This window comes from Cyprinodon variegatus, unplaced genomic scaffold, assembly GCF_000732505.1.
Source record: "Cyprinodon variegatus isolate N-32 unplaced genomic scaffold, C_variegatus-1.0 Scaffold297, whole genome shotgun sequence".
Classification (NCBI taxonomy): domain Eukaryota; kingdom Metazoa; phylum Chordata; class Actinopteri; order Cyprinodontiformes; family Cyprinodontidae; genus Cyprinodon; species Cyprinodon variegatus.
In genome coordinates, this window is record NW_015150750.1 from 282,261 (window position 1) to 291,973 (window position 9,713).

The 9,713-nt window shown below is 36.5% G+C and overlaps 1 protein-coding gene across 1 annotated transcript in view; it reads left to right on the top strand.

Annotated features, from left to right (window-relative positions):
- The window catches only part of LOC107090487 (transmembrane protein 65-like), a 37,165-nt gene that overhangs the window by 17,241 nt on the left and 10,211 nt on the right, over positions 1-9,713 (top strand). Inside the window, exons 3-6 of the mRNA XM_015383894.1 lie at positions 1,512-1,556; positions 6,170-6,237; positions 8,045-8,099; positions 8,926-8,968. Coding sequence (XP_015239380.1) covers positions 1,512-1,556; positions 6,170-6,237; positions 8,045-8,099; positions 8,926-8,968 — 211 coding nt within the window. The remainder of the gene's footprint in view (positions 1-1,511; positions 1,557-6,169; positions 6,238-8,044; positions 8,100-8,925; positions 8,969-9,713) is intronic.

The following is a 9,713-nucleotide window of genomic DNA, read 5'->3' on the forward strand; positions in this document are numbered from 1 at the left end:
AAAAAAAAAAAAAAAAAAAGTGATCTTAATTGGAGGTATCCAGGTAGAACAGAGCTGAAAGTATTTCTGCACCTGTGAGGAAAGTTGTGAATGGGTCAGATGGATCTCAGGAAGCTTTTGTTTAATACATAAGGGCTGCTGAATGAGAAATAACAGGCTGGAGATGGTTTCTGATACAAACCAATCTCTGCTCTATGGAAATTACTTTCATCAGTGTCAATTTGTTGTTCTCCTGTTGTGGAATAATTGATGCTCATTAAGCTACGAGGGTTTTCCATAACCTGTGACCGGAGATAATAGTTGATTAGCCGAAAGAACGCTCCAGAGGGAATTTTGAAATGAGCAATACTTCATTTTGCACAGCCTGCCGGAGCTGGAGGCAACAGCAGATGTGAGAAAAGATGATGAGTATAGTTCACCCAATCAAAACATTGCCTTTAGTTTTCTGTCTCTGTGAGAGCAACATTAGAAGCTTGTAATCTGAGTCAGGAGAGGTCTGAGTGTGACAGATGAGACGAGTTGGAGAAGATGGAGCAAAGAGGGTAGATGTTGTGTTCTCTGCTGGCTGAAGGGACTGATGCCACCGAACGCCTGAGTGAAACTAGAGGACCTGTTCGCCAAACTCCTGTCAATTCCTGTAATTGGTCACCTGTCTGCTGCAGTTTACTTCCAAGAGTCGATACTCTGCAGTAATAGTTTTCCTCCTATCTATTCCCATTCCATCTTATATCAGCACAGACAGCATGTGGTGACTGCTAGAGTGTCTGTTTGAATTCACACACTCCCTGGATGGAGTAGAGGTGGAGGAATACTCCGCTGGGAGTTAGTTTAGCTTCTTCTCTTTAAATAAACTCTCCTGGAGAGTGATGCTGCAGACTTCATTATGTGGACCTACATCTCGTCTGACCTGGTGACAGAGAATCCAATTTCCAGCAACCCGCAAAGGAAATGATGCTGCCATGTTTGTTCAGCCTTAAACTTCTCTAATTGTCTCTAGCTTCACTGCTGTTCCTTGTTTTTTCTCACCGTCTGCAGGCTAAATCTGAGTCTCAGTTTATCCAACAGTCTCTCTTCCAAAACACAGGTTCCTGAACCAAGCCTAACTTTAGCTTCATGAAAATATTAACTACAGGCTCGGCTTATTTTACTCTTGGCAAGTAAATTTTGTTTTTACTCATTTTTTCTTCTCTTTTTTTCCTGTGTCCCGTTGTCACCACACACTTTCCCGAACACTTGTCATATCTGATAGCAGGTTGTGTCTCCAAGGCCTCGTTGGCAGCAGAAATATGAATTTCACATTTTTATTCTCACATCTTTGCTCGTCTCTTAAAGTGACAATAAGGGAAAGCTGTTTCCTGTTTCCTCTGACTATCCTCCATCTCCTCTGGCATCTTGCTTTAATTTTCGTCCATCCGTCTCGTTTTGCTTTCCTCTGTATCCAATCAGTCCACATTTGAACGTGAAGCTGGGATATTGAACATGTTTCTAATATGTTTTCATCTCTTTTTCAGGGCAGCTGGAAATTGCACCACCCACTGCAGCCCAGTTGAGATACGGTAAGGAGTCTGTTTATCTCATCCTCCCTAGAAGATCATGCATAATGTGATGAGTTCAGAATGAGCGTAAAGAAAAGGTCCATCTGTCTGTCTGTGACCCAAACCCCCCTGGTGCTTTGGCAAAAAAATTACTGCATCCTTGAATTAAATGTGATTAAATGTCACAGACTACATGAAGTCAAGTAAAATGTCTTAAACGCAGCTGTGTACAAACTGTGTGAAAGAGAAAGGGCCACTATTACATTGCCTATGGCAATACAAAAACATTTTTGGGAGGAAGTTAGGAAAATAATGGCAAAATGTATTATATAAAATATAGATAAAGCCAGATATAATCTAGATATAATAAGAAGGACTGCACTTTGAATATGTTGCACTCTTTAGGAAAAGAACTAATAAACTTTTCGCCAGAAAGAATAACACTGTTTTATTTATTTATTAACGAAGAAGAAAATAGATCAGAATTGTGTGACCCTGGTGTCATTTGATCCTGACCAAAAGCTCAGACCATGTGTTTATTCATTTATTATATATGTATGTGTAACTGGGATCCATACAAACTTAGTTCACCCAAGTGTGGCTGGTATTCCTGCTGTTAAAATATATGAATGGTTCCTTTGAAAATTCAAATAATATAAGTTACTGTCAGGGTTTGGGTGGGAGGGGCTAACTAAGCCCCTCAGAAACCATCCTGCTGATCACCTGGATCTGAAAAAGCTAAACTCATTGTTTGAGAAAAACACAGGAGTCCAGATGTCAACCTCACAGAACATCTGCTGAACTCAGCCTGCTCCTTTATGCATTCAGCTGAAGGTTTAGTGAAGCTAAGACAGAGCCTGATCACCCAGCCATCATCAAAGCATAATCATCAAACCCAGCAGAAATTAACATTCATCACAGCTGGCTTTTATATTTTTATTGTTTCATCTGGGTATTTTTTTCATCTTTTATCCTTTAGGTTTTTTGTTATTGCAACAGACTTGATTGTGTTACAACTATGATGACACAGATTTCAGATAATAGATGAAAACATGATGAATCGAGTATTGCAGGCTAACAAAGAACCCAAACAACCCCCATTTCTAAGGAACAGACCCGTTCTGGTTCAATTTGCATGTTTTCTAAACCAAAAAAAGGCTTTGTTTTTGTTCCACACTATAAAGCATCGAACTCAAAGCAAATTCTGACATTTTGAATTGAAAAAACGTCCTGGATGGGAAGCAAAATGTCTCCAAACTTGAAAAAAAAGTTGAGCGGATTGTTTGTTTTTTTTTTACCTTTTTGAAATGATTATGACCTGGATGACTGAGAATCTTCACCAAAAAAATGATGAAATTCTTCGGCTTTTATCTGTCTGAGCTGACAAAATAAGAAGATAAGTATATTTTTATTAGCTTATGAAAATATAAAGAGATAAAAAATGACAATGATAAAAATGTTCTAATGTGTCTAGACAGTTATAGGAGGTTTAGGTTATGGAGGCTGCTGCAGTGAGTCAGGCAATTTAAATGGAGCAACAGTTTTTAAACCTCATTCATACTACTCCTATTTTTCTTTCGTTAGGCTTGAATATTTAATGAATATTTTATGGCTTTGTGGTTTTATCTTAAAAATAAACTACCGTACAATCTAACCTAAACAGTCCAGTTTGTTTGGTGTTTTTACTATCTATTGGATCACAGAGCAGATGAAATGAGAGAATGCAGATTACGGCTTCATCAGCTAAGAATCTATAACCAATCTGTCAGATAATAATGACATTATGTTCATTCATATGACCTAGCTTTACTTTTTTTTTTTCAGTGAGCCACTGTAACAACTTCTAGGATTTCCTGGAAATGCTTTAGGATTGATGTTGGGTTTCTGTTCTGTCAGAAAGGATTTAGTGAGACATTATATGTTGAGTGTCCAGAGAAAACGGGGATGGCTGCTCTGCAAAGAGCTTTGTGTAAACGGGAGGAAAGAACGATGAATACTAAGAATCCAGTGAGGAAAGCTCAACCCAATGGTGGCATTAGAGGAAAAGTCAGGAGCTGACAGAAATAGGTTCATTTCAGTCTTAAAATGGAAAAATGATTAAAAAATACATCAGAATATTTCCTAAGACAGATTAATTAATCTGTCAATTATTCATAAGTGCATTTATTTCACTGAGTTCACTAAACACAGACTGATGTTATTAACCCTTTTATTTCTGTTAATAGTGATGGTTTCCTCCTAACAGCCATTAAAATAAATATAGAAGACTATAATTGAAAAATAACAAATTAGACAAAATAAATAAAGCAAGACTTTCTGATTTACGGAAAGTGCCTGATCTTCAAACAGGAAATGGATTTAAACTAGGGCTGCAACTAAAGATTATTTTGCAAATCGATAAATCTGTCGATTATTTTTCCAATTAATCGATTAATGATCAGATATTAAAAGGTTACTTAAAGAATATTTCCACAAAGTTAAACCAGGGGAAACTAAAACGGTTCCACTTGAGGAGTGCTGGATAGAACAGATTGATAGATGAAAATGTCGGGGTTTCTTTTATTTGTATTTGTATATGTAAAATGTTTATATATTTTTTTTTTTTTACAATTTTGATATATTTGCTCTAAGTGGGTCGCTCTGTCAGCTAAAGGCATGTGTTAGTCTCTATACTCCAACTAATGATTAACCCATTATAAATTAGGTGACAGGTATTTCAATAATTGATTCATTACGATTAATCCTATTAATTGTTTCAGCCCTAATTTAAACCATTTAGTTTCACTCCATTTCTTTATATCCTGAAGTATAGAGATCCTGTTGTTTTAAGAGCCACAGACCGACATGAAGCCGCAGTCACAAACAAATCCTTATCGCCTTAATCGCCAAACTGATGATAAACCTTACTTAAATTCTAGTTTCTATGTCTTCCAGACAGCTGTCCCACCCTGATTGATTTCACACTTCTGTCCCGCCGCTTTCATCCAGTGTGTTGAGATGAGAACCGCCTGTGTTGTGACACCAGTCTGTGTAAAGAGTCACGCTTAATTTTTCTACCAGATCAGAGTGATGAAATAAAGCTTTGAGCCACAAACGCGATGGGAAGGACTGGTGTTATTTTTTCAGCAGTCCCATTTCAGAAGAAGAGCTACCGCATCTGGACCAAAGCTCACTCTGTTAAACTTGAACCATAATAATCTTTCTCAAAGTGGGTCAGGACATCTTCAAAACTCATTTCACAGTAACTGCGGAACATCAGTCTGTTGTGTTACTGATTCATTTTGTTCTTACAGAAGCACAGCAGTTGATAAAATGAGCACATTTTTGCTCTGCTTACAATGAAACTATGAAATCTGAAATATATTGAATCTTTATATTTAATTCAATCAAATCCAGCTCAAAGTTTCTAGTTTTTATCTTCCTCTATACTCTGAATTAGCGCTGAAACAATTAATCGGATTAATTGATTATTGAAGTAATTTTCAACTATTTTAGTAATTGATTAATCGTTAACTGGAGTGTAGAGACTCTAAAACGTGTCATTAGCTGACAGAGTGACTCACTTAGACCAGTAATCACACCAAAATTGTGGAAAAAAAATATCTAAACATCTTGCATTTAGGATAAAAAATAAAAAAAATAAAACACTTTTTTTGTCTGTCAATCTGTTCTATGCAGAACTCCACAAGTAGAAAAGTTTTAGTTTTACCTGGTTTAATTTTGTAAAAATCTTTAAGGAAGCTTTTGCTATCCGATTATTAAGCGATTAATCTGAAAGCTAATCAACAGATTAATCGATTTGTAAAATGATCATTAGTTGCAGCCCTACTCTGAACATGAAGATAAGCAGGAGAGGAATATTCTGTCTGATTTGGATTGTTTAATAATCCAAAGTTTATTCAACACTCAGCTTAAATAAGCTGTTTAAGAAAGACTAGATAACTTGACAAAATTACCAAATTATGTTAGAATATCTGTCCCTAAAGCCAAGGCTGAGAAACATTTAATTTAATAACTGGAAATAGCACAGAGAAAGGGATTCATACCATCCTGTGGTGAATCATAAGATGCTTGGAAGGAAAACATGTTGTACTCCAGGACAAAGACTGAGTCCGTCCACTGATCCATTAATGTCATCCATTCACTGGTGCAAAGCTCATTGTTTACTCACACATCAGTAATTTGTCTTTGCCGTGTCAATTGTTTCTATAAGAGCTGCTTCCATGGTGATAATAAGAAACTTTATTCAATAATCTTTGGAAACCCCTAAAAGTGAGAAAAGGGATTTATATTTTCTCTCTGTGATCCATTTGTATCATTATCTTTAAAAACATGTTAAATCCAATCATAGTGCTGCTTAGGGGTAAAACTGCAGGTTTTTACCTGGTAGAGATATTAGCAGCAGCATGCATATCATGCTAAACTGATCCCAGATCAGCAGAAGGCGAAAAGCACAACTATTAGTTCTGATGGGGAAAGGATTGTTGAGTTTTTGAGTATGGACTAAAATAAAAATCAACTGATTTTTATTTTAATCCATAATCAGACTTCTACTTTGTTATGCTGGTAAAACGTGTGTGTTCCTGTCAGCTTTGGTCTGATGATGATTTTCTGTTTGTGTTTTTTTTTCACAGTGCTGCTGCATAACGCTCTTCCCTTTGTCGGGTTCGGATTCTTGGACAACTGCATCATGATTGTTGCTGTAAGTGTTTAACAATGAATACATGGACTTTACAGATTCCTGGAGATGCTTTAGTCGGGTTTTTGGTTTAATTATTAGGGTGTGATTATACCTGGGGACAGTTGGACAGAAATGTTCTGCTTATTTTGCCTCAGAGTGAAGGCTCCTAGTATTCATTGTACTGAGAAAGATTCTCTGTCATCCAGGTCATAGTCATTCCGTAAAAGTTAAAAACAATCCACTAGATAAACCACTTGGTTTCCAAGGTTTGAAGACGTTTCGCTTCCCCTCCAAGCTTCCTGTAGGGGAAGCGAAACGTCTTCAAACCTTGGAAACCAAGTCCAGTGTCTAGTTTTTATTGTGTGTCTTGTTGGATGAGAAACTTCCCTTTCTATGATAGAAGAAGTTTTTAAAAGGTTATTTAAAGTATGGGGTTTACGACTGAGGTGGAGGTTTAGTGCAGAAAGTTGTGCTGAACTTCCGCAGCAGGAAGAGGCAGCCTGTGAGTCTGCGCTCAGGGCAGCAAATCCAGATACTACACATACAAATCCTTTACGCATTTGTGGATCTCACACGGCAGAAGTGTAGCAAAAATCACCAGAGCCAACTTAGAAACTGCTCGACTTGTAACCAATGATTTGTCTGCATTTCTGGGTCTTGAACCAAAAATATTTTTCAGAGATAATTGTCTCTGTGTGTGCCTACAGATTGATCTACACATTTGCAAATCTTACTACAGATTTGTAAATCTGAATACATATTTGTAGATTTGAATACAGATTTGTGGATTTTTCTTTTTACATATTTACAAATCTCAGTACATATTTGTAAATCTGAATACAGGTTTGAGGATTTTTTACACATTTGCAAACCGGATTAAACACACAGTAGTTTTACAGATTTGCAAATTGTTTTACAGACACACAAATCTCCTCACACATTTACAATTTAATTTACAGATTTTCAAATCCCACTGCACACACACAAATCGAGATACAGATACACAACTCTCCACACACATTTGCAAATAATAAAGAAACAATTTTAGCCCCATAGGTTTAAACTAACAAGCTTTGATGGGACTGAATCTTTTAACCAAGGACAGAGGTAAAGGCTGATGTAACATTTCAAATCAAAATTACACATTTAAAAACATATTTTTGATAAAGATCTAAATTTCGAACAGAAAGCACATCTGGTCAACCCTACCTATGCTTTAGAGAGGGAAGGTTGAAGGGTTAAGGTTAATAAAAGATTTTTGTACTTTAGTCTGAATATCAAGTAGAAATTCAGGACAGGTCATTTATCTCAGATAATGCTGTTATCCTGGTTTTTATTTTGTTATTTTTAGTGTTCTTACATACTTTGCTTGTTTATACTATTAATTGTAAAGTGTGTCATAGAAAACCAAAGTCAAGCTACTTAGTTGGTTACAGAGAGTTATTGTAAATTATTTAAATGGCTTTGAAGTTACTTGCATTTTCATTAAAGTAAAAGAACTATGAACTGGATGAGTCAGCATTCACCTAAACTTCATGCATAATAAACATTTCTCATTTTCTTTTAGTTATTGCCATTTTGAAATGTCTATAAATGCTTTGATGCTCTATGAATTATTAAGGAAAAAAGAGCAACAGAATAAAATCAAATTTAAGTCTTAGCCCACTGGTGAGATTTGCTGTTTTCAGGAGATGCTAAGGGCACCCCATGTGGTCTTGAGGGCCGCTTGGTGCCCACAGCCACAGTGTTGGTGACCTCTGGGTTAGAATATCAAGAAAACAAATGAAAGCAGCCTCCATTCATCTGCTGTGTTTTGTGGTTTTCTCAGGGCACACAGATTGAGTTATCCATCGGTGTGGTTCTTGGAATTTCAACCATGGCAGGTAAGAGAAAATCATTTGCATTTGCCTTCCTTCATTATTTAGCTGGTTTTTTTTTGTTGGTCTTTTAGTATGGTTTTTTTTATTTTTTATTTTTTGAGAAAGTAAATCCCTGTAGAAATATCTTCTCTGGTTTGAGCCAATTAAGCATAAAACAGAGCAGGATTTCTTGGTGCATCTGTAATGATTATGCTGTTTGCCGCCTCCAGCAGCTCAGAGGTCTGATCCTAGTGCATAAGAACTCGTGTTGGAGTCGATGTTGGACTATTTTGTTGCAGTAGCAATTGATCTGCTGATCTTTTGTCTTTTCCCCCTGAGGGTTTCTGTGTTTCTGCCGTTACAGCTTTAATAATACTTGACATTCAGGGTCAGAAACAGCTGAGATCACAACAAGCAATGCAAAGCCTTTATTTTCCTACTTTCCAACTAATATTCAATGAACAGAAATGAATATACACTTCAATACTTAAACTCTCATTACATTTTTCCAGGAGATTATATGAGATTTAAACCATTTATGTGATATATTAAACATATTTTAGTGTTTTTCTGAAATAAAAAGAACAAAAAATACCCAATGGTTTCTTATTTTCACTATATTTTAATATAACCCCCCACAATAAGGGTTAAATCTGATTATGTATATAAAGGTTAGGAGTCCTCCACAGAGGCTGTGCTTTGCTCTGAAAAGAGGGATTGTTTATCTTCATCTTCCTCAACCCACAGTTTGATTAGCATCTTTTAATGACATTACCAGTAGAAATCTTATACTTTTTGCCTGTCATCAGCAAGAAGTGGTGATCGCTTCTCTTTCTCACATTTTTTGCAGCTGCTGCCCTCGGCAACCTGGTTTCTGATCTGGCAGGACTGGGGTAAGAGTTTCACACAGGCCGCAGGAATCTGAACAGTTTCATTACATGTTTGGGCCACAATAAACATCTGTAGTTGCCTCTGAAATAATCAACTTTTTTAACCGTTTTAAAGCAGAGTAAAAAAATCTAAAGCTTCACAGTTAGAAAATATAATAACCACCTTTGATAGAGTATATTTATTTCTTTAGCTAATCTGTTTAGCGCCTCCTAGAGGCAACATTACCCGTACATCAAACACCAGTATCATGTAAACTAGAAAACAGCAAAGATTGTGGCTAAAGTTTGGTTTTTAACATATTTTTGTGTTTTTCTTAAAATATAAAATTAGATGCAGCATGAGAATGTAGGTCGTTTTGAGCCTGTCAAGTTGAAATATTAGTCATATTGCTCTTAGACTCTCTGTGGGCTCATGCCACTTTGCTGCCATTCAATCATATGACAGAAAAGAGTCCTGGTGGTCCGTGTTTCAAGGTGAGGCCTAATGAAACCTTTTTCTTTACCGTTTTGATGGATTCCTGTCAGTAGGTATGAAGGCTTTTTATGTGGTTCTGAGCAAAGCTCCCGAGAGCATTTTAATGCATTTGGTTGCAGTTAGAACAGGATGGGTTCCTGTAGGATCTGCTCTGGAGTTTCTCTCTGAGTTTCTGGTCTTTTAGTCGGGTTCATGTTAAGGCTTCCAGCTTCAACTCTGCAGCTGAAGGGCACTGGAAAAAAAAACTAGAAAAAAATAAAAAAAAAAAAAAAA